General features: G+C 41.8%; 2 protein-coding genes across 4 annotated transcripts in view; one reads left to right on the plus strand and one right to left on the minus strand.

Annotated features, from left to right (window-relative positions):
• The window catches only part of LOC124150776 (titin-like), a 39064-nt gene extending 22641 nt beyond the window's left edge, over nt 1-16423 (minus strand). For 2 of the 3 annotated variants that reach the window (XM_048386404.1, XM_046522843.2), the window contains exons 1-10: nt 16296-16423; nt 13583-13674; nt 8810-9385; nt 5846-6103; nt 4556-4819; nt 4149-4349; nt 2876-3136; nt 2462-2662; nt 1189-1449; nt 775-975 (exon numbers count right to left, since the gene is read on the minus strand). In XM_048386404.1, the coding sequence (XP_048242361.1) occupies nt 775-975; nt 1189-1449; nt 2462-2662; nt 2876-3136; nt 4149-4349; nt 4556-4819; nt 5846-6103; nt 8810-9385; nt 13583-13661 (2302 nt within the window). In that variant the 5' untranslated portion in view covers nt 13662-13674; nt 16296-16423. The remainder of the gene's footprint in view (nt 1-774; nt 976-1188; nt 1450-2461; nt 2663-2875; nt 3137-4148; nt 4350-4555; nt 4820-5845; nt 6104-8809; nt 9386-13582; nt 13675-16295) is intronic. The other variant, XM_048386403.1, reaches the window with a different exon arrangement.
• Nucleotides 16424-19091: 2668 nt separating this feature from the next.
• Nucleotides 19092-24156, plus strand: LOC124150777 (BTB/POZ domain-containing protein 6-like). Its single transcript, XM_046522847.2, has 3 exons — nt 19092-19293; nt 21565-21849; nt 22451-24156. Exons 1-3 carry the CDS (start codon nt 19277-19279, stop codon nt 23493-23495), a joined length of 1347 nt encoding a protein of 448 aa, XP_046378803.1. The 5' UTR covers nt 19092-19276; the 3' UTR covers nt 23496-24156.
• Nucleotides 24157-24950: the final 794 nt, after the last annotated feature.

The raw sequence follows: 24950 nt of genomic DNA on the forward strand, positions 1-24950 counted from the left end.
AATCTATAGATGTAAGTGTACAGAACCCCGTTCCGATTAATTCAAACTCTCACACCAGTTACATATGTCAATATTGCGCTGATCAGTATTTGTAATGATACTTGAAGCATGTCTTTTTGATCCCCATTCACAGCCATTGAAAATAGAGGGTTTTTTTTGTTGGTTTCTCTTTTTTGCTTCAACTTGTCTACAGATGGTTCTATTCCATTCGTGTTCCTTTTAGACCATTCATGAATTCTAACTGCAGTTGAAGTGAACTAAAGCGTTCATCAATAACACTTGAGATAAAGAAGGCCTTAGAACACAATGCACCAGTTAAACTTGGAATAATTCTCACAGATGATGTGTAATGTTTGTATGTAAATCTGAAATATTTTAGACGCATCAATTGTATTGATTTTTATCTTTGTTGGATGTACAAGGTTTGATAAATGGCAGATGTAACTGTTGGAAGTAATATGAACTTTTAAATCCAAACACATTGTTGCTCTAGTTGCTCTGTTGCATTCGTTTAGACATGGGCTTAAGTTCGAATCACCATGTGAGGACAATGAAGGGGGCCTATTTCTATCATGATATCACATAAAAATGACATCGTTACTTTGTAAAAGACAATTAACTCCCCACTCATGCATGCTTGCTTACTGAGGGTAGGTAGCGGTATAAATCACGATTATTAAACAAATTGACTGTTGGCGTCTACAGAACAAGTACAAGCATAAAAACACACAGAAATGTTTCGGAGTTTCACAACGTAGTTTCCAGTACACATACCACATGTAGATGGTCCACACATTCGGCTCTCGCTCTGACTTGCTTCTCCGGTACAGGAAGTGCCACCGTTACTTGGAGCTGGGTTATCACAGGACCTGCTTCTGGAGAGATTGTTTACGGCTGCAGAACCACATGTTGCAGGACAGGTTGGACCACTCCACTGTGTCCACTCGCCCCAGTTTCCGTTCACTGCACCTGAACCTGAATAAATAACATATCTCATTCCTACAATATAATGTGTCCACCATAGAGTTACTATCCGAGATTCAAGTTGTGATCAGTTGCCAAATGTATGCGTGATATATCATGAGATCAACTATTTACAACTAAATTCAAATGGAGCACATTCACATTTATAAAGAACTATCCTCAGACATGTTTTTACTAAAAAGTAACATGAATAAAAAGGATTACCTGTAACCGTCAACTGGGCTGAGGTAGATTGGCCATTGGCAGTGAACGTATATGTTCCAGAGTCGGATACTTGAGAATTGGTGAAGAACATGTACTGGGTATTTCCAGAAGATTGGGTCTGAAATCGTGAATCACCGGTTATATTGACACCATCCTTGAACCAATCACCTGTGATGCCTGTCTGACTTAAGGTGACTTGAAATACCACCTGTGTACCCTGAGAGACAGTTTGATCTGTAAGACCTCCTGTGATGGTGGAGTCTACAAGAAAAAAGACAACTTGTTTATAATCTATCTTAGATAATAACAGTCCAAGTCAAGAAGATGATCAAGTTTTAACATAGACAAGTTCATATTTGTCGTAATCTTCCTTATTAATTGATTTGGTGGTATACCGTTTACCTTTTGCCTACAAATACTCATCCAAATGAACTGATCGTATTCACAAATACTGAGTGAACGTTCAACTGGTAGGAATATACTTTACTGATTTAGATCCAATCTATAGATGTAAGTGTACAGAACCCCGTTCCGATTAATTCAAACTCTCACACCAGTTACATATGTCAATATTGCGCTGATCAGTATTTGTAATGATACATGAAGCATGTCTTTTTGATCCCCATTCACAGCCATTGAAAATAGAGGGTTTTTTTTGTTGGTTTCTCTTTTTTGCTTCAACTTGTCTACAGATGGTTCTATTCCATTCGTGTTCCTTTTAAACCATTCATGAATTCTAACTGCAGTTGAAGTGAACTGAAACGTTCATCAATAACACTTGAGATAAAGAAGGCCTTAGAACACAATGCACCAGTTAAACTTGGAATAATTCTCACAGATGATGTGTAATGTTTGTATGTAAATCTGAAATATTTTAGACGCATCAATTGTATTGATTTTTATCTTTGTTGGATGTACAAGGTTTGATAAATGGCAGATGTAACTGTTGGAAGTAATAGGAACTTTTAAATCCAAACACATTGTTGCTCTAGTTGCTCTGTTGCATTCGTTTAGACATGGGCTTAAGTTCGAATCACCATGTGAGGACAATGAAGGGGGCCTATTTCTATCATGATATCACATAAAAATGACATCGTTACTTTGTAAAAGACAGTTAACTCCCCACTCATGCATGCTTGCTTACTGAGGGTAGGTAGCGGTATAAATCACGATTATTAAACAAATTGACTGTTGGCGTCTACAGAACAAGTACAAGCATAAAAACACACAGAAATGTTTCGGAGTTTCACAACGTAGTTTCCAGTACACATACCACATGTAGATGGTCCACACATTCGGCTCTCGCTCTGACTTGCTTCTCCGGTACAGGAAGTGCCACCGTTACTTGGAGCTGGGTTATCACAGGACCTGCTTCTGGAGAGATTGTTTATGGCTGCAGAACCACATGTTGCAGGACAGGTGGGACCACTCCACTGTGTCCACTCGCCCCAGTTTCCGTTCACTGCACCTGAACCTGAATAAATAACATATCTCATTCCTACAATATAATGTGTCCACCATAGAGTTACTATCCGAGATTCAAGTTGTGATCAGTTGCCAAATGTATGCGTGATATATCATGAGATCAACTATTTACAACTAAATTCAAATGGAGCACATTCACATTTATAAAGAACTATCCTCAGACATGTTTTTACTAAAAAGTAACATGAATAAAAAGGATTACCTGTAACCGTCAACTGGGCTGAAGTAGATTGGCCATTGGCAGTGAACGTATATGTTCCAGAGTCGGATACTTGAGAATTGGTGAAGAACATGTACTGGGTATTTCCAGAAGATTGGGTCTGAAATCGTGAATCACCGGTAATATTGACACCATCCTTGAACCAATCACCTGTGATGCCTGTCTGACTTAAGGTGACTTGAAATACCACCTGTGTACCCTGAGAGACAGTTTGATCTGTAAGACCTCCTGTGATGGTGGAGTCTACAAGAAAAAAGACAACTTGTTTATAATCTATCTTAGATAATAACATTCCAAGTCAAGAAGATGATCAAGTTTTAACATAGCCAAGTTCATATTTGTCGTTATCTTCCTTATTAATTGATTTGGTGGTATACCGTTTACCTTTTGCCTACAAATACTCATCCAAATGAACTGATCGTATTCACAAATACTGAGTGAACGTTCAACTGGTAGGGATATTCTTTACTGATTTAGATCCAATCTATAGATGTAAGTGTACAGAACCCCGTTCCGATTAATTCAAACTCTCACACCAGTTACATATGTCAATATTGCGCTGATCAGTATTTGTAATGATACATGAAGCATGTCTTTTTAATCCCTATTCACAGCCATTGAAAATAGAGGGTTTTTTTTGTTGGTTTCTCTTTTTTGCTTCAACTTGTCTACAGATGGTTCTATTCCATTCGTGTTCCTTTTAAACCATTCATGAATTCTAACTGCAGTATAAGTGAACTGAAACGTTCATCAATAACACATGAGATAAAGAAGGCCTTAGAACACAATGCACCAGTTAAACTTGGAATAATTCTCACAGATGATGTGTAATGTTTGTATGTAAATCTGAAATATTTTAGACGCATCAATTGTATTGATTTTTATCTTTGTTGGATGTACAAGGTTTGATAAATGGCAGATGTAAATGTTGGAAGTAATAGGAACTTTTAAATCCAAACACATTGTTGCTCTAGTTGCTCTGTTGCATTCGTTTAGACATGGGCTTAAGTTCGAATCACCATGTGAGGACAATGAAGGGGGCCTATTTCTATCATGATATCACATAAAAATGACATCGTTACTTTGTAAAAGACAGTTAACTCCCCACTCATATATGCTTGCTTACTGAGGGTAGGTAGCGGCATAAATCACGATTATTAAACAATTTCTCTGTTGGCGTCTACAGAACAAGTACAGGCATAAAAACACACAGAAATGTTTCGGAGTTTCACAACGTAGTTTCCAGTACACATACCACATGTAGATGGTCCACACATTCGGCTCTCGCTCTGACTCGCTTCTCCGGTACAGGAAGTGCCACCGTTACTTGGAGCTGGATTATCACAGGACCTGCTTCTGGAGAGATTGTTTATGGCTGCAGAACCACATGTTGCAGGACAGGTGGGACCACTCCACTGTGTCCACTCGCCCCAGTTTCCGTTCACTGCACCTGAACCTGAATAAATAACATATCTCATTCCTACAATATAATGTGTCCACCATAGAGTTACAATCCGAGATTCAAGTTGTGATAAGTTGTATGCGTGATATATCATGAGATCAACTATTTACAACTAAAGTGAAATGGCGCACATTCACATTAATAAACAACTATCCTCAGACATGTTTTTACTAAAAAGTAACATGAATAAAAAGGATTACCTGTTACTGTCAACCGGGCTGAAGTAGATTGGCCATTGGCAGTGAACGTATATGTTCCAGAGTCGGATACTTGAGAATTGGTGAAGAACATGTACTGGGTATTTCCAGCAGATTGGGTCTGATATCTTGAATCACCGGTTATACTGACACCATCCTTGAACCAATCACCTGTGATGCCTGTCTGACTTAAGGTGACTTGAAATACCACCTGTGTACCCTGAGAGACAGTTTGATCTGTAAGACCTTGTGTGATGGTGGTTGCGTCTGCAAGAAAATCACTGTGCCTTTGGGAAAAACAACAACTCATATTTAAAAATAGTTTTGGTAATTGTGTTTCTATGCATTCCTTGTGACAGCTCCTTGCCCTCACTCGTTCACAATGATTCTGCAGAGTTCTTATATCGGGTTGATGAGTGATACGGAGACACAAAAATAAATACCATGAGGCCGTTGTTGTTGTAGGTTACACAGGCAGAGAGTGGACAGATAAAGATTAGTGAGTGAGTGCATTTGTGTATCGATTTTAGGAAACGAGTGTCTTAGTCTATGCTTTCCAAGTTAGAGCATGGAATGTTTTTGAACATGGTATACTGTCCCCCAAAATGCTTATGAAAACTAGTAATGCGCCAGATTATTGAAAGAAAAGAAATTGTTTGCCGCAAAAATTACATTTTTATATGGCTTTGTTTTGTCTTTTTCTTTTTTTTTCGCTCATATTTTTGGTTTTGCCATCGGTAGATCAATACGAAATCCTAGCCCCAACAGAAACTATACTGGTCCGTCCATTAGTATTGTTGAAATAAGAAGTGTAACTGCATAACTGTTTCAGTACCATGTTACAGTAAACTACGTTTATAACGAACATGCCTATAATGAACTGACTGATAAAACGAACCGTTTTACGGGAACCCGTCCGTTTCCTGTATATATGTTGTGTATATGCTCATAACGAAATTCGATTATAATGTACCAAAATTCTTTGAGTTCGTTATAACCGTAGTTTACTGTATTTCAAATCTAATAATAATTAGATCGAATTAGAGAATTGGTGTCGCCCTTTATCCAAAACCAGGTATGAGTGTTGTTGATTGATGTCACATATCTAGTCAGTAATAGTTTTGACTCTTGGTTCCAGACAGTTGTTGTAATGTGGCCATGTATCCTAACATTATGGTTAAGCCACCTTTTTTGAACATGTAAAATGTCCATGTGTACTGAAAAGAAGAGTATCAATCCATCATTATGAGTAAAACTCTGGGGTAAGAGTTTCAATGTTTCTAAATAACTAACCAACACTGACATATCCTTGTGCTGTTGTTGTGCCAACAGTGAATGCGTATTCCCCTGCATCCGTCAAAGCGGCTCCATTCAAGGTTAGATGCTGAAGTGAACCGTTGTTAGATATATTGACCCTTCCTCCGTCAGACAATGGTACGCCATTAAGAGTCCAGGTTCCTCCGACCACGGCTGCGTGACTCATCTCTGCTGTCAGAGTAAACGTGTCTCCAACGTATACTGTCAGGTTCTGGAGGCCGGTCACAATATCAGCTGAAATTTGACACAGAGATTTTTGTACCTAGGTGAAACATGAGCACGCACATTAGTTTCGATGTTTCATGTACACTTGTACCATGATGGTGGTGATAGGGATCCCATTGTGAACTGCATTCGTGTAATTGCGAAATCTGTTCGACCATATTTAAACATTCGGGTCGAGTTTAATGACTCAGTGAGGGAGTAGGGTTCTACGCTGCGTTTAGCAATATTCCTGCAATATCACGGCGGAGGACACCAGAAATGGGCTTCAGACATTGTACCCATGACAGAAATCTAACCCGGGTCTTCGGTGTGACGAACGAACGCTTTAATGACTCAGTGACAACTGTCCTCATACAAAATAATTATGATAAAATATTTCCTCACAATATGTGACATAAGGATTTATTGTAAGACGTTTGATGTACACATAAATCACTGTTCTTAACTGTTAAGAAACGTGCATGCTAATGAAACGTGCAGCTTTCACATATTCCGTTATTCGCTGTGAACCCCTGAGCTACCAGGATCGCCTGGTCCTTGATGATGATAGTACCCATTTCCCGTCTTTGTGAGTAATAATCAACCAACATAATGTTTGGATTTCCAACCTTAAAAGATAACATGACACAATACAACAGGCATACATTTAACTTGACCCACTTGCGTTACTGATTAAGAGGGGCGGTCGGGTAGCCCAGTAGTTAAAGCGTTCGCTCGTCACGCCGAAGACCCGGGTTCGATTCCCGACATGGGTACAATGTGTGAAGCCCTTTTCTGGTGTCCCCCGCCGTGATATTGCTGGAATATTGCTAAAAGCGGCGTAAAGTAAAACCATACTCACTCACTCACTACTAATCTGGAACTTACATCCGGAATAGATTCCGACTACCAGTTTACTTTTACTTTCTGACAATATACTTTAACCTAGTACTCTCCACGGCGTTTTGTTCCCCTACTAAACTGACACACCGCGACATGAAAGAGGCGTTAAACCATAAAACACACGAAAAAATCTTTTATAATTTCGTGAAAATATTTTCTTAAAGCTCAGTCCATATATACGCAGCAGTGTACCTCCTACATGTAAACTGACGTTCAAAAGAAACTTTACCACCTGAAAATATAAATTTCAGACAAAGTATAATGTTTTTTCGATGAAGTCAATCTGAAACACATAACCTAAATACAACAATAGTGTAGGCAGAAAATGTTAATCGTCTGTTACATGTTTGCCAGATAACACGCGAAAAAGTGAAAAACACGTGCACCACGGACAACTGCAAATGCACGTACGGGTAAGGGTATAAAACGATTGCAACGGCAAGTCAGACATCAACAGTGATAAAAAAAAACACAAAAGAAATGCCACGACTCACAGTCGAACAACGTGAACGAGCCTTGGGTATGGTACAGATGGGAGCCACCCACGCCCATATTGCACGAACCTTCGGTTGCTCCCGTGTTGCCGTTACCAACTTGATGCAACGTTACAGACAGACAGTGCGGACCGCTGACAGGCCAAGAACAGGCAGACCCAGGGTGACCACGCCCCATGATGACCGGTACTTGCGTACCTTGCACCTCCGAAATCGCTTCCTGACAGTGACGTCATCGGCGTCAAATGCCTTAAGTCACAGGGTTAGTCGACAGACAGTGGCCAGGAGACTCAGGGCTCATGGAATCAGGGCTTTTAGACCATACAGAGGACAGCTATTGACAGCGCAACATCGTCGTCTGCGATTGAGATGGGCCCGGACTGTACGACGTTGGCAACGACGTGACTGGCAGAGGGTTGTCTTCACTGACGAAAGTCGATTCTGTATGTTTAGGGCTGATGGAAGTCAACGTGTTTACCGCCGAAGGGGTGAACGATCGGAGGCGTGTTGCGTGCAGGAGGTCGTACCATATGGTGGAGGGAGTGTCATGGTGTGGAAAGGGATCTGTGGGCAGGAGAGGACACCGCTGGTCATCGTTGACGGAAACTTGACAGCTCAGCGTTACATGGATAACATTCTTCGTCCAGTTGTCCTACCATTTCTCCAACAGCAGCCACGTGGTGTCATTTATCAGCATGACAACGCTAGAGCCAATACAGCCATAATTGTCACTAACTTCCTCGCAGCCAACAACGTCAACGTCCTGCCGTGGCCTGCACGTTCACCCGACATGTCCCCCATAGAACACCTCTGGGACTTGATGGATCGTCGTGTTCGACAACGACCACACCCTCCAGCCAACCGGCAAGAACTGATCTTGGCCCTCCAAGAAGAATGGCGTCAAATCCCACGTGACCTCATCAGAAGACTGACTTTTACTGTGCGTCGAAAAGATTTTTGGCGTGTATTGAGGCATTTGGTGGTCACACACGCTACTAATGACCTGACATTGAACGTGAGCGATTGTTTATGTACTCTGCCTATTGTCCATGATTCTGAATGCTCGAGTTTTGTGCTACACCCAACTTTGGGGGGGCTCTGACGTCATTTTCGGTAGCGGTATGATTGTCATTTTCAGTGTGGATTATGTTGATATATTGATCTTCTCAATACACTTTACTTCATGCATGTATGGTTTGTTGTTTTTGAGCAAGAATGATTTCAAACTCTGGTAAAGTTTCTTTTGGACGTCAGTTTAGTTAATTCATTTATCCGAATTACATTTCACATCTCATTGTATATGGGAAGCTGGCATAATTACTACACCTCATATACTTACCAATTACTGCACAGAACTTCGTTGCAAGCTCTGGAGCAATATTCTCAAATTCGTTAAAATCTGCCAAGTGGATCACGTGACCTTCGTCGGAAGCAATGGTAGACAACTCCGTCTTGTATCGAGCCAGGATCTCGGAGTTTGCTTTCACATACACTTCAATCCCAACAGAATAGACAGTGATACTTGACTGTTTAGCAGCAGCTGCAGCGACTAGTGTCCTGTCGGGTCGTGAGGACAGGCCATCTGTGACCACAATCAGGATTCGTGGAACTACTTTCCTGCCCTGTTCAAGTAGCATGGCGGTCGCAGCCTCGATACCACTGTCGGTGAACGTTGCTCTAGCAGGCCAGGCCATGGCGTTGATTTTGTCGTCTAACATGGCCCAGTCGGAGGTCAAGTTGACCGTCTCCTCCACGCCGCTGCTGTAAAGGACCGCGCCAAGGTGGACGTCCTTGTTTGGTTGCAGAGTGTTGTTGACGAACTCCATAAGTGCTCTTTTGATTGTTTTGAAGTTCTCGAGGCCAATACTTTCTGATCCATCCACGACCAATACGGCGTCATAGATGGAATGACAATCTGAAATTAATGAATATAGGAATTAGTGGGGTTGTTCTATGTTGTAGTGAGTATACAAATGTTAACCTTGATAGCAACGCTCAATATACTCTGCAAAAAAAGCAAAAAACGTTAAAGTAGAAAAAGCGGAATTATTTATAGAATGTTGCCGACATACATACGAATATTGCCGACATCCATACGAAATTAATGTCACAAATCATTTCTGCATGGATTGAGATTGATTTGTGTGGAAAGGATGACTGCAGAAATCTGGTGAAAGGATTGAGAAAATCGCAAAAGGATAACAATGTAAGAGAGCCTGGCACTGAAACACACAGACATGACATGCTCGTTCAACAGCATTTATTCGGCTATAAAAACGTTGAGTTATCATTTGCATGCCATAACAATCTGACAGCAAGTGAACAGCGAAAACATGCGACGACTGACGGAAGCCCAACGCAACAACTTCATCGGCCGACTGCAAACAAGAGAATCATCTGCGGCTGCAGCCAGGTTTTGCCACGAAGCACCAAGCACTATTACAAGACTGTAAAATCGTTATCAGACACACGGGACTTACCCATATCTGGTCGACCACGTATCACCACGAGAGCCCAGGACAGATTCATTTGGCTACGTCACTTACGTAAAAGAACCACTACGGCCACCCCTGTAAACTACGGCAATACAAGGAATTTGTAGGATATCATCCCAGACAGTGAGGAACCGTTTACGCACGGAAGGTATTCGCGCTAGACGACAAGTTCGAGGTGTCATTTTTACGGACTTGCATGGTCGGCTTGCGACGTCAATTGTATCAAGAGTATGGCCACACTGCGATGGAAGCATTTTTGGTTTAGTGACGAGTCACGTTTTATGCTTCACCGTGCGGATGGTAGACATCGTGTTTACATGCGTCGCGGGGAACGTTATGCATGACACTGTATACAGATACATGAAGTGGACAAATTTGGTGGTGGTAGTGTGATGATGTGCGCAGCCATCTCCTACACTGGTAGAACAGACATGGTGCAAGTTCAAGGGAATCTAACGGCACAGAGATTCTTTGGCCATAAGTCCTTCCCATTATGGAACAAGAGAACGTCATTTTCCAACAAGACAACGCCCGGCCCCACACGGCAAGACTGACAACAGCCTTTTTCATGAATCCCAACATCCAGGCCCTGCCATGATGCTCCAGGTCTCCAGATTTAAACCCAATGGAACATTTATGGGATGCACTGGATCTACGACTGCGAGCACGACAGCAACAACCACAAAACCTCCGATAATAAGCACGAGAACTGCAGGCGCAGTGGGTGAACACTCCCAGGCCACAATTCGGGATCTGATTGTTCCCATGGGACGACGATACTAGTGACTTTGGACTCTAATGGTGGCCATACAAGATATTGAGAACAGATGACCTTCATCTTGAAAATATACTGTTCCATGTGTGCCATATGGAACCTGGGTCAATGACAATGGTGTGTGCCAATTTGGAACAATCGATTACCATCTGTTATTATATCTGTCATTTATATCATACGTATATTATACAGAGAGGCAAACATTTTATTCGTATTTTTGGCCATGAGACCAATAGTACAGTGATAGTTTTACAAAAAGTATGCACATAAAATATGCATCTAACATCACTTTTGCGGGTTTTTTGCAGTGAGCTAGCACTATAAATCGGCATCAGTCCGGACTAGTACAAGCAGCCACACACATACACACACGTGTATGCACGTCGCTATATAAGTGCAATAATCTTGGACGCGATGTTAAACCCCATTTCACCTCACCTTAACCATCTAAATGCAACAAATGTGATTAATGATACATGATTAGTGACCGTGTTGGTTCTAATGGCTATCTGAACTCATTTTGTCTGTTATGTCAGCATAATGCACGTGGAAACAGAACATGAAATATCGGACTGCTCATATTGGTAAACTTGATTAATTGATTGATTGATATAAAACTCCGTGGAGGGAAAGTTAACCCGGATGTCGAAATCGCATCAATCATACGTGTTCGCGTAAAATATTTCTATATTTGCCCTGATTCTGTTGGTTACATACATTTGTCTAAGGCTCCGCATGTGGCTGGGCAGATTTGCGCTCTTTAGTCGTACCAGAAACCTATGGTAGCTGGTTCGATAGGTTTGTCATCACCATACCCAAGTTTCACCAAAGTAGTATAAATGTAAAACCTACTACCCACTCCTCCCTCAGCGGTGTTAGATGTTAAATCAAATATTCTCTCACTCACTCATGGATTTTACAAAGTGCTAAACGCCTGGATACTGACTTGGTGGACTGAATTGCCATGATACATAACTGAACGGAGATATTTTCAAACACCAAGTCACGCACTCACAAAACACCCTTCTCGTTGCTATTCTTACCGCAAGGGCTTTTTGCCAATTTAAAATCCGATTATAGCTATTGAAATGGAACAGTGGGCTGGTGGCTGTATTGATACAAATTCACATTAAACTTCAACCATTCAAACACTTTTCACTACTTCAGAAAGATGTAGGCGTTGTTCAACCACACTGAAGAACTTACAGTAGACGTACAGACATATCACGTTCGGTATACATCCTCGTGTCATTACTGTCGTCGCTATTCAAGAAGACGGGACCGTACTGTCTGACCAACTGAGGACAAATTACTGTTTGGGCCAAACAGCCATACGCGCGCTTTGTCAATGAATACAATGGACCCCACGTTTGTGTCACGATATTGACAGAAGTGTGTCAATAGTCCCACAGAGTTTATGTTCAACAGGCATATATATTTCTTTTCACGGTAACCAAATTCAGAAAGGTATTGAGTTTATAGGTAAGGGAGGCACGACTTCTTACCCTGAATTATATATTCATGTCATGTCATGTCAAATCTGGCTTGTAAATGTTTAGGAGTGAGTGAGTTGTGTTTAACGCCGTTTTTAACGGTATTCCAGTTATATCACGGCGTGTCAGCTTAATGTGGGAGTAAAGCCCCAAGTGATGCAGGTCTAAGACGTTTACCACTTCGGTGAAACCCACAAGCACGGGTATGGTGCTGACAAACCTAGAAACATAATCGTGGCGAACCGAGATTCGAACCCACAATCATAGGTTTCTGGCGTGCCCAGGGGACGCAACTCTGCACAGCGCCTTAGACGAACGGGCCAAACGTGCCCCCAAACGTTTAGGAAAAGACCGAGTGGCGAAGGTGTGGTATAAAGCTGCTAAGAACGGTAATTTGGTTAATAACACGACAGGTCAGCTTAATGAAAAACGCTGGTCCTAGTTGTTGACCAAAGATGGTCAGAGTTCATCAAGTAATGAACCCATGAGCTGAGGATTCTGTACCGGACAAGGAACGTAACTCTGCAGATAATGATAGACGTACATGTATGGATCCAAATAAACTGTTCATCATTTACTTCTTCATTTGCGTTAATATAACAATACACCTTGCTTGAAGGGTCACGTTCAGAACGTTAAATCAGAATATAATCAGCGGTACTTCACCTAAGATATATCAAACATTCATGCATCATTATGGACAATGATAATTTTTATACTTTAGTCTCCGCACAGAAATCGTCCAAACGGACTTTCAAATATGACAAGCCAACTGCACATATTGTGATACATTACCAATGGAATAGCGGAAATGTTGTCAATTGCTAAGTGGTCCAACTTGATATTCCTACTATTTTTACATACGGAGTATTTATAATGTTATGTTGTTTGTGTTTTCTTTCATTTCTATTGTTTATGTGAGGAAATGCATATGTCTTTGTCGGGACTTCTTGATGTGGTTCTGTCTGAATCCGAAATGTCAGTTTTTAAGGTTCGTTCGTTCTTTTTGTTTTGTTTGTTTGTTGTTTAACGCCGCACTCGGCAATATTCCAGCTATATGACGGCGGTCTGTAAAATGATATTTGAAGAGAATTTTACTTGAGGAAAAAAATAGCGAGTGTACGCTTACGCCGTAATATTCGAACAATATCAGGGCAGGGGACAACAGAAATCGGCTTCACACGTTGTACGGTTGAGGGCATCGAACACGGGCCTATGGAGGGATGATCGATCACGTTAATCACTCCCCCCTACCCCCACTCCCCCACCCCACCCCCACCTCCACCTCCCCACCCTAACCCCCTCTTGGGGAAAGCGATGTGTCCGAGATTGTTTCTGATATACCATACCTCTGTTTAGAGTTGACAGGTCGGCGTTAACCAGGGGACAGGAGACTAAGACGATCAGGAGAATGTAAGTCCACATCATGGCAGGCAGAGTACTGTGGACAAAAGTGATGTTAATAAAATACAGTACCTTTTACCATATAACAAATTGAAGCATCTATACAAAAAAGCCTATAGCATGTTTATTAGTTGTTGAACGCCGCACTTTGCAATATTCCCGCTATACGATGGATGGCGGTCGAGTCTGGACCAGACAATCCAGTGATTGATACTATGAGCAACACTCCAGGACACGCAATCAACCAAGTGAAATATTAATGCAATGTTTGAGTTATTAATGTAGTCACGTGAGGAGCAAACAATTAGCTCGTCATTCTGGTTTTCAGAACAATATCAACACAATCACAGTAAAGAGAACACCAGTTAATCCGGAATCCTCCCCTTACTGCCTGTTACTGAAGAAAATGTCTGTATTAAAGAAGAGGGACATTACTGTGTTCACCTGTAACTGATTAACGAATTTTCACTGTAAAAACGCTCGGCACCGTTGAATAACACTGCAAATTCTCTCATAAAGAAAACAGCTGTACGTCCTTACTAACTACCAGGCAAGAGAAAGTACACATGTTTAATGGTGGCTACAAAGAAACAAGCAAGAAATGGTTATTCGGTGATGATGTATTTTATACGGGTGTCATAGGCGATATTACATGCATCATATCAATGAGCAAGGGTATCCCACAACGTGTGACGTGCACGTGACGCGGGGCACAACTACACTGTGCACAGTAATGAGCACAGTCTGTCATACAGACCCGGACACAAATACAGTAAAGTACGGTTATAACGAACTCAAATGGACTACTAATATTAGTTCGTTATAACCGTAGTTCGTTATAAGCATATATACAGCATTACTACAGCAAATAGTCGGAACCAAAAAGTAAGTTCGTTATATCCGTCAGTTCGTTATAAGCGTGTTCGTTATAACCGTAGTTTACTGTATATGAAATACAGCCCATGCATGTCTATAATAGTTAGCAAGTCTAGATTACTGCAGTTCAAAATAAAGAGAGACTCCGGACTCCTATTCATTATATATTTTTTTAAGACAATTAAACAATTTTTTATTTCTGTTGGAGGTCTGTAATTAGCAGAGTGAAGTTGGAATGTTCATTGTTTCCTCTCTTTTGCCAGGCAGTTTACGTTGTATCGGGGTGTAATACCCTAAGACCTAACTAATAAAGGTTAGCAGCTGGCTTAACGGTTACATACATGTATATGGTGCTTAACTTAGTCTCAATGCAGTGAATTGGAATGTGAACCAAGCAGTTAATCTGTGTGGTACAGTGAAACCTGGTTATCGCAATGTCCCCTGGGTCTTTGGAAATATGTCGAGTTATCCGTAGCCCGACACAAGAGAATGCTGCAGTACATCACCGATGTAAGGCTTCTTTTATAAAGTGACAACGTCCTCAAAGATTTCACTGAGTCATTGAACTTCGAGTTTTCATTACACTTAATTCCATTCGCTCAACGTTAGATGACAATAAGTGTATCACAGAAATTTACAATTTCTCTAAGCACTTTCTGTTTTTCACTTGCTTAACGACGCTCTCAGCAATATTCCAGCTATAAAAACGACGGACTGCACATAACCAAGTTTGGACTAGCGAAACCAATGTTGATATTAAGCGCATCGTCCAATGTCATGGAGCAGAATGCCACTCAGTCAACAAAGTCACCCAACATGACCACCCGACACACACGCCTCAAGCGACAAGCATATGTTTAGGAGAACCAGGTCTAACCCGAATCCTCAAAGAAGTTATTTAGTAACGACACAAAATATATATTATAATATTAATGCACATGCGATGAATTCCCGAGAAAAGGTTGGTCACTTCTTACTCCTGAATGCCTGTTTATAAGCATGGGGCACAGAAAGTCCAATGTCCAATTCTCCCCTATTATGATTTGTTTGTTTGTTTGTTGTTTAACGCCGCATATTCCAGCTGTATGACGGTGGTCTGTAAATAATTGAGTCTGGACCAGACCATCCAGTGATTGACATCATGAGCATCGATCCACGCAATTGGGATCGATGACATGTATCAACCAAGTCAGCGAGCCTGACCGCCCGATCCCTTTAGTTGCCTCTTACGACGAGCATAGTTGCCTTTTACGTCAAGCATGGGTTAATGAAGACCTATTATACCCCGGAATCTTCACGGGTCCACTATTATGACCTTTGGTTTGTCACCCATCACTGTTATCATTATTTTCACTTTTCAAAACTCAAACAATTTGGGCATCACGTCCAGTGAAACCTAATTTGTACTGGAACAATGTATATAGCGGCATCCGACCCTCCAACCATCAACATCTACGTTCAAGAGTTACAGAAATACTAAAACTGCAAATACAGGTTATGTAACATTTCAAAGATTGAAATTTCACATTTGCATAATATTCATATAATGACATTGGTATATACCAATAACATGATGAAATAACCCGTGTACGTTTACATATCATGCCTAAGACGTAACCCAGGACACCGACATTGGCATTCCGACAACTAAGTAACAACAAAGAGTAATCTGGCCTAATATATGTCGGTGTTTCGCGTCTTAAAACAAGATATTAATACAAGAAATTACAAAGTGTAGGAATTTCATTTTACCTTACAGAGGAGGTGCGTGTGTACACTTACCGGCAACGCCAATCTCGAATGTGACTGTTAATATCTCATTGATCAGACGTTAATCCTAGACGGTGGAGCTTCTAATACCTGTACATGTAGGAAATATTCATTTTACTCGTCGCGAGCTGCATTGACAGAGCAACCCCTAGCGTCTCAGATCGTGGGAAGACACCGTTTTGCCTAATCGGGGTGGTTGTAATGGACATTTCATTGGTACACCCATGCTTCTTTGTTCGGGAATTCTACAGCTCCTGACAATGTACAGCGAGGCCTTCATACCAACGTTTGTGTTTATAGGCCAAAACTGCTCATGCAGAAAAGGAACTCGTAGGGTTGCCCTTTCACAGTGTATGCTGGTCTTTGAGAGTTGCCCTCACATAATGTATGTTGGTGTTGTATGCAAGAATTGTATGGACTCACGTCTTTTAGTAGAATATTATACTTGACCATTATGATTTTTTTCATAGAAAAGGACCGAACTAGGGCAATACAAATTCGTGTTAACTACAACGGTTCATTCCTTAAACATATGTAATGCATAGAACTGGTTTTTCTGTGTCCATGCTAAGTGTTTACACATCTGCAATGCACCGGGTATTTCGAGCCAACAATCTAACTGAGGGTATTCAGTTGCTCGGTCCCTCCAGAAATAACGTTCAACAACATTCAACAACATTGATAACATGGAATATTCAGATCTACTCCTATCCTGGTTCGTTAGGAATTATGATGCCATTTTTCCTAAGTAAGGATAAGAATTTATGGATAAACAACTCCTTTATTACAATTTAGAGCGACGTTTCGGTGTAGGTTCTAACACCGTTATCAAGCAAGTGATGCTTTATAACGGTGTTAAAACCTACACCGAGTGATGCTTGTTAACGACATTAGAACCCACAACGAAACGTCGCTCTTAATTGTAATAAAGAAGTTGTTTATCCATAAATTCTTATCCTTACTTAGTACTCCAACTTCTAAATGTCTATCAAAGAGGCCACTTTTCCTGTTTAGGAAGTTTTGTTTACTTGTTTGGTGGTGCGTGACTGATGGATAACTGTTATTCAATAATCATTGCTATGTCGTTCAGTTTGTTCATATTTTTAACAGTGTAGCAACAAAACTCATGACGAGAAAGACCTGAAGACCTTATTCCAGCTATATGACGGCGGTCGGTAAAATGATCGAGTCTGGACCAGACAATCCAGTGATTGACATCATGAGCATCGATCCACGCAATTGAGATCGATGACATGCATCAACCAAGTCAGCGAGCCTGACCACACGATCCCGTTAGTCGCCTCTTACGACAACCAAAGTCGCCTTTTACGGCAAGCACGGGTTGCTGAAGACCTATTGTACCCCGGATCTTCACGGGTCAACAGTTCACATAGATATAACCAGTATGGGAGTGTGCGTCAAATACAAATATATATTATTATACCAATTTAATTAATGTCGATAATTTATAATTAATTCAACAATGTCAATGTTTTATGATCAATTCTAACATAACAATAAAAGTCAAACAAACAAATTAGAGTATCAGTGAACAAAGATCAACAAATGTGAATATTTTACTGGCCATTCATACACGTATATCGTGGATTTGTGTGTGAAGTGAATGTGCATATATCGTTGATGCATAATATGAATATTGAATATTCGATTATAGCCAAACCATCTATTGAGTGAGTGAGTAAGTTTGGTTAAATGCCGCTCTGAACAGTATTTCAGTTATATCACGGCAGCTAGTTTGAAGTGATGCAGGTCTAAGACGTTTACTACACCTAACAATATTTCTTCTCGATAATGGCGGTATGTAAATAACGTTTTATACAAGTCATCTTTCCATTTTGCTATACTAATCGAGTCAGTTATCGAGATCCATTTGCAACTTGTATGGTGCCAAGTAACCAAAGATCATGATCGGAGCGAATCGTGGATTCAAACCCATATATATAAACCCATACTTTAACTATCCAGGTACAAGGATCTGCACAATGTGAAGATGAGGGGTAGGGGTAGAATAGGTCTTCAGCAACCCATGTTTGCCGTAAAAGGCGACTATGCTTGTCGTAAGAGGCGACTAACGGGATCGGGTGGTCAGGCTCGCTGACTTGGTTGATGGATATCATCGATCCCAATTGCGCGGATGGATGCTCATGATGTCAATCACTGAATTGTCTGTGCCAGACACGATTATTTACAGACCGCCGTCATATAGCTGAAATATTGCTGAGTGCGGCGTTAAACCATAAACTCACTCACTCATCTGCACAAATGTGGTGTTTTTGTTCCCCGACCTGTGAAGCCCGTATTCATTCCATATATCATTGATTTTCTCTTTTGTAAATAACATATATGTACGGTTTTTCTCTACTTTAATCTTCCTGGTAACATGTAATGACTGATTTCAGGCAAATGTCGACTGTCGGTTGTATTGCTCTCATCCCCCTAAACAGAATCCCCGATGGCAATAGTTACATAAACAACGCAACTGCCTAATAAAAGTAAACACTACACATTCACGACTGCTCGAATTGTTGTATAAACGGTGGTATATATAATCTCACAATACTTATGCAAAAAGTAAAATCGCACAGATAAATCATATCATTCGATGAGATGCCTAAGGAGAGAAACAGTAATCGTTATTCTTTCTTTCCAATTCACAAACGCTAAACTGAGCGTTAATAGTAAACAGTCGAGTGATCTCATTCTATATGTGTGTCACATCGGGGGTCCCAACCCCTATAATGTAAACAACTGGCCCCGTGTCTTGAGTGTATGCTGTTCTGAAACTTTACACGAGCGTTGAGGCCAACAGCTATGTGTCATACGTGTTGTTAACCGCGGTTGTCGAGCGCCTGTATTAATGATTAATTGTATCTGCGTAGTTCAAAGTTGTTGTTGTTGTTGTTGTTGTTGAAAGGAGACCAGGTGACGCATATCCGGAAGTTAGCAGGCATCGCAAACAAGGCAGGTTGTGCATGCACATTGTTATCAGGTGAGTCAATTTACACCATACATGTACGTTTGCCATATGTCGGAGCACGATGAGGCACAAGTTCTCGCCACATGTTGGACCTGCCCATAGGACGTATCTTATAAGACAGTCAGCGCGGCGCAGCCTTGTTTGTCGCTATGCCTTGACTCAATGGATGTGCGAAGCAGACAAAGGATCTGACACGATAATTATGTTAGACACCGATCGGTAGGTTAATAATGTTATTGGTTATGAAACGGATAGTCTGGCTATCTTCTGCTGTACCCGATAACAATCTGCCTCACCAACCGACCCATTTGTGAAGAAATTACTGAATCATCAACACATCTGTTGAGTCATGCAAAGTCGGAGTTGTCTCCCCTCCACCGTACACGCACCAGTTTCTGACGTGGCATGAACCGCACGCTGTGCTCTTCCCACACTATCGCCGTCACAGGTAATAAGTTTCCACTTTGATAGGCGACCAACAACCATGCATAAAGTTGAAACGAACCACTCCGGACTTATTCATAGTATTGCTTTGTTGTCAAGGGCTTTTTCTTTCCATTTCATCTGTCATTTAATCCATCTCATCAAAATATTTAAGAACGAGACGTTCAGTGCAATTCCGCAAAACTCAAATGTCGGCCCATATTTTTCTGGAACATTGTAAAAACAGACAATAAGTCATTAAATATTTTCACAAAATCTAAAATGACAGCAAATCCAATACCCAAACCAAATACGTACATGTATGTCGGTATATTATGGTGGGGGGGTGGGGGGGGGGGGGGGGGGGGACATTTTCAAAGTACGTACACACTGTTGACAGCGATGATTTTGGATGGGTTACGAAGGTGTCACGTGCTAAAATGGAAACGTGTATCTCTGACATCAAGACTATGTTCATGTGTGTAAATGACGAGTTTTTAATTCTCTTTTTAATTGTCCTCGGCAAATACCATGTTACCATGACTTTGGAAAATATTCGATAATTCAAATCACGTGACATGCTTCTGATTGGTGAGATGTGATAAGACGTATGTACATACATATGTTTTCCCCAAATGTTACCAGCCCCACATTAGGGGCCCGGCCATTTGTATTAAAATCTGTACCCGAAATTGTTTGACAGTATACACGGTCCTCCGGGTCAACTCAGATATGTTCTAAATATTACGTGTTGTGGGTAGTGGTTTATTTAAATTTACCGGAGCTGGGGTAGTCGTCGAGGCAGTTGGGTAAATTTCTTTCGTTCTACTACCGCCTCCGTGGTCTAATGGTTGAGCGTCCGCCCGTAGAGCGGAAAGTCCGGGGTTCGATCTCCAACCGCATCACACCAAAAGACGTTAAAAGATGGTACTTGTTGTTACCCTGTCTGGCGCTCGACATTAAAGGGCCAAAACAAGGACTGGTCGGCTCGGAGTCAGTGTACTGTGTCTGAGTGGGGTATTCATGTTAAACTGCGTCATGGTATCTCAGTGAGCTAGCACTATAAATCGGCATCAGTCCGGACTAGTACAAGCAGCCGCACACATACATACACGTACATGCACGTCGCTATATAAGTGCAATAATCTTGGATGCGACGTTAAACCCCATTTTACCTCACATCTTTCGTTCTAACTCACTATGAATGTGTAAGTGACTATGAGCTTATTGTATTTTTATGGGTTTAAGCCGTCGTGCGTCCACACTTCGAAAGGTCTTTCTGTATTCTTAAGCTTCTCAGGGACTGGGCCTTCAAAATAGTATTTGTGTGTGTTTTGTCTTAGGACTGTAGGCCAACGTGGGAAATGGAGAGTCAGTGAGTGAGTGAGTTGGGTTTAACGTCGCTTTTAACAGTATTCCAGTTATATCGCGGCGTGTCAGCCTAATGTGGGAGGAAAGCCCGAAGTGATGAAGGTCCCAGACGTTTACCACTTCGGTGAAACCCACGGGTATGGTGCTGACAAACCTAGAAACATAATCGGGGCGAACCGGGATTCGAACCCACAACCATAGGTTTCTGGCGTGCCCAAGGGACGCAACTCTACACTCTATATTATTATATACTAATATGTTTGTATGGCACAAGGACCTGTTGTAACACCATGGGACTCTATTATTATTCTCGAAGTCTGTCCACTCACTTTCACGGCATCGGTTGTCCTGACAAAAAAATAGTACAGGGCCAGAAATGTAGATTCATGAATGACGTTGTGCCAATGCTCGTCTAACTGTGCCAACCGTTGTATCAGATTCATGGTATGTGTTGAATATACTATGGTATTTAGGTACATATCGTTCCAGATTTACCACAAGAATGGCAGCTTCGAGCGTCCAACCAACAGGATTTGTTGACAACTGGCAAGCTGGGAAGACCCTCGCTCAGTGTAATCGGCGCATGTTGGATGCAGAAGATTCGTGTGACGTCACATTTCGAGTGGGAAGTACAGGTCACATGATCAAGGCCCATCGCTACGTACTCATCAGCAGAAGTTGTGTGTTCCACGCCATGTTTACCGGCCCCCTGGCGGAGAAGTCGGATGTCAGTATTCCAGAAATAGAGCACAAGGATTTCAAACAGTTCGTGTTGTAAGTATCACTGATTAACAATCGAGGCAATAAGTGTGAAATAAGAACTATAGAGGTAACCCTTTTTGGCATGAGTGGATTGGGTCCCTTCAAGAAGTGATATCTAATTTTTGCTCAGGGCTTACAGTTAAAAAAAGCTGTTAAAATATGCCATAAGTGAACCGCCATAACGAAATATCTTTTTTCAATATTACATCATATTAAATCCATTATCATCAAAACCTGAAAAAGCTGAAAAGATATAGTCACGTTGAAGTAAATATGGTTATACTGCCCTCCTTCATGAAAACTGAAAGACGTTAAAAGATGGTACTTGTTGTTACCCTGTCTGGCGCTCGGCATTAAGGGGCTAAAACAAGGACTGGTCGGCTCGGAGTCAGTATACTGTGTCTGAGTGGGGTATTCATGTTAAACTGCGGCATGATATTTCAGTGGGCTAGCACTATAAATCGGCATCAGTCCGGACTAGTACAAGCAGCCACACAAACACACACGCGCATGCACGTCGCTTTATAAGTGCAATAATCTTGGACGCGACGTTAAACCCAATTTCACCACCTCATGAAAACTGCCTTACTTGAGTACATATGCTTGTTTCCAGATACCTTTATACTGACACAACACATATCGACGCCGACAACGTAACTGCTCTTCTGTACGCCTCCAGGAAATATGCCACCACTACCTTAGAATCCCAATGTCTTGAGTTCTTGGAGAATAACCTTTCTGTTGAAAACGCTTGTGTGGTTTTGGAGGCAGCTCATCATTATGATCAGAGCCATTTGTACAAAGAGGCCTTGACCTTAGTCAAAAGCGAAGGTGACAAGTCCCTGCAGTCATTAGGATTCCTGGCACTAAGCCACGTGTTGGTGGATCAGATCGTGGAATTAGATGACCTTGTTGCCGGGGAACACGTGATCTTCAATGCTGTAAACAGCTGGGCAGAGGCAGAGTGTGGACGTCAGGCAAGGGAGGTAACACCTCAAGCCAAGAGATCCATTCTTGGAGAAACAGTAATGAAAGTTAGATATCCCCTTTTAGAACCTTCGTTTCTGGCAGGTGAGGTGAAATCTAGTGGGCTCTTATCTGACTCTGAGCGACTTAAGATATTCGATTACAGAGCTAACTCAGATAATGACGTAAAGCCATTCAAAACCAATCTGAGAACTAAATGTATCAAACTGCCCGTACAGTATGCCTATAGATACATGTATAATGAGGGTCATTGGGGATGCAGTGGAGGAACAGATGCTATTTCATTCCGTACCAGCAAGAACGTCACACTGATTGGATATCAACTTTATGGCCCATACACAACCAGTAATGACGATTACACTGTCACGTCTTACTTTGGGAACGAGGATGCAGTTCTGAACTCGAAGATTCAGGATGCCAAGGTGTATCGGGCTGACGACGAGACGTTTGATGTGTTGCTGGAGAAGCCTGTTACCGTCAGTGCCGGGCAGTGGTACACTCTGGCGGTGGTGATACAGGGACAGATCACGTCGCATGGACGTGCAGGACGTGAGGAAGTGTATTGTAACGTGGGGAGAGTGACGTTTGATTTCAGGACATCCAAGCACAGCACAAATGGTACAGATGTATCACACGGACAGATACCATCTCTCATCTATCGTCCTACCTGAACCTGCACTGGGATATCAGGATATCACAATACAAACAAAGCTATTTGGATATCACAACATGCCAGTAACATGTATATTAAAACACAATTTTATCACATGTAATCATCCTTTCAATAAAATTAGTTAGGAAGCTCTTCAATGTCAAGAGGCGACATACCGGTTCGACTGGTCAGGCTCGCTGATTTGGTTGATGCATGTCATCGTATACCAATTGCGTAGATCGATGCTCATGATGTAAATCACTGGATCTTCTGGTACAGACTCGATTATTTACGGACCGCCGTCATACAGGTGGACTATTGCTCAGTGCGGCGTTAAACCAACCAACCAACCAACAAACAAACCTATTGTGCGTGGGGAATCTGTGACAGAATATTTCCATTTGCATCCAATGATTGGTGTGAGAACCGATGTCATAGATGTCGCAAGGCTAAGAACAACGACAATTAACCTTGAAGTTCGTTTACAGTGTGTCCAAAAAACTTCGGTCCTAGGTAACAACGTCCAACGACTACTAATCCCGGGGGATCTTCGGGGAGTGAGGGGGCACGGGTGGCCCAGTCGTCTAAGGCGCCGCGATTCGCTGTGCAGAGTTGCGTCCCTTGGGCACGCCAGAAACCTATGATTGTGGGTTCGAATCCCCGTTCGCCCCGATTATGTTTCTAGGTTTGTCAGCACCATACCCGTGCTCTAGTGGTAAACGTGTGAGACCTGCATCACTTTGGGCTTTCCTCCCACATTAAGCTGACACGCCGCGATATAACTAGAATACTGTTAAAAGCGGCGTTAAACCCAACTCACTCACTCTTCGGGGAGTGAACTAGAATACCAGTGTCGAGTGTACTTATCGTCATATGTCTGGATTCAGTCTCCTAGGTATGGTATTGTAGTGTAGGATAAACTGTCCATTGTCTTAACGGACCATGGGTAATATTACACCTGCTGATGAGGATCTGGGGGTTAAAATGTGTGACCTGGCAGATGGTTTGGTGTCGTAGCCCGACTGCGTCGATTGTCCTTGTTTCTTTTCGACTTCGCCTAGAGTCTTCATTGTGAACTATTGAACAGTTTCATTAATGTATTTATCAATAAATGTTCGACCTGTTCATCAAATGTCAGTTAATTTCCGTTTGTCATCACCCCGCCGTTGGGATATCTGGGGAGAATAGCTTGTTGTGAAAGCAGACTGATTGAGAGTATGTGGATATGTGGATCTGGTTAAACGCCAGTGTTTGTTGTTAAACGCCGCTTTCAGTATTAATCCAGCCACATGACGGAGGCGTGTGTAAATAATCGACTCTGAACAAAACAATCCAGTGACTGACATCATGAGCATCGATCCACGCAGTTGGGATACGATGATAGCGCGACTTGACCACCCGATCTCGTTAGTCGCCTCTTGCGACAAGCATAGTCGCCTTTTACGGCACGCATGGGTTTTGCTGCTATTCTAAC

Source organism: Haliotis rufescens, unplaced genomic scaffold, assembly GCF_023055435.1.
Source record: "Haliotis rufescens isolate VD_foot unplaced genomic scaffold, xgHalRufe1.0.p SCAF_6, whole genome shotgun sequence".
Lineage (NCBI taxonomy): Eukaryota > Metazoa > Mollusca > Gastropoda > Lepetellida > Haliotidae > Haliotis > Haliotis rufescens.

Excerpts from the sequence above, each read along its gene's own strand:
- LOC124150777 (XM_046522847.2), top strand. Across the intron at positions 21,850-22,450 it reads GATTTCAAACAGTTCGTGTT|ATACCTTTATACTGACACAA; the intron begins GTAAGTATCACT and ends GCTTGTTTCCAG.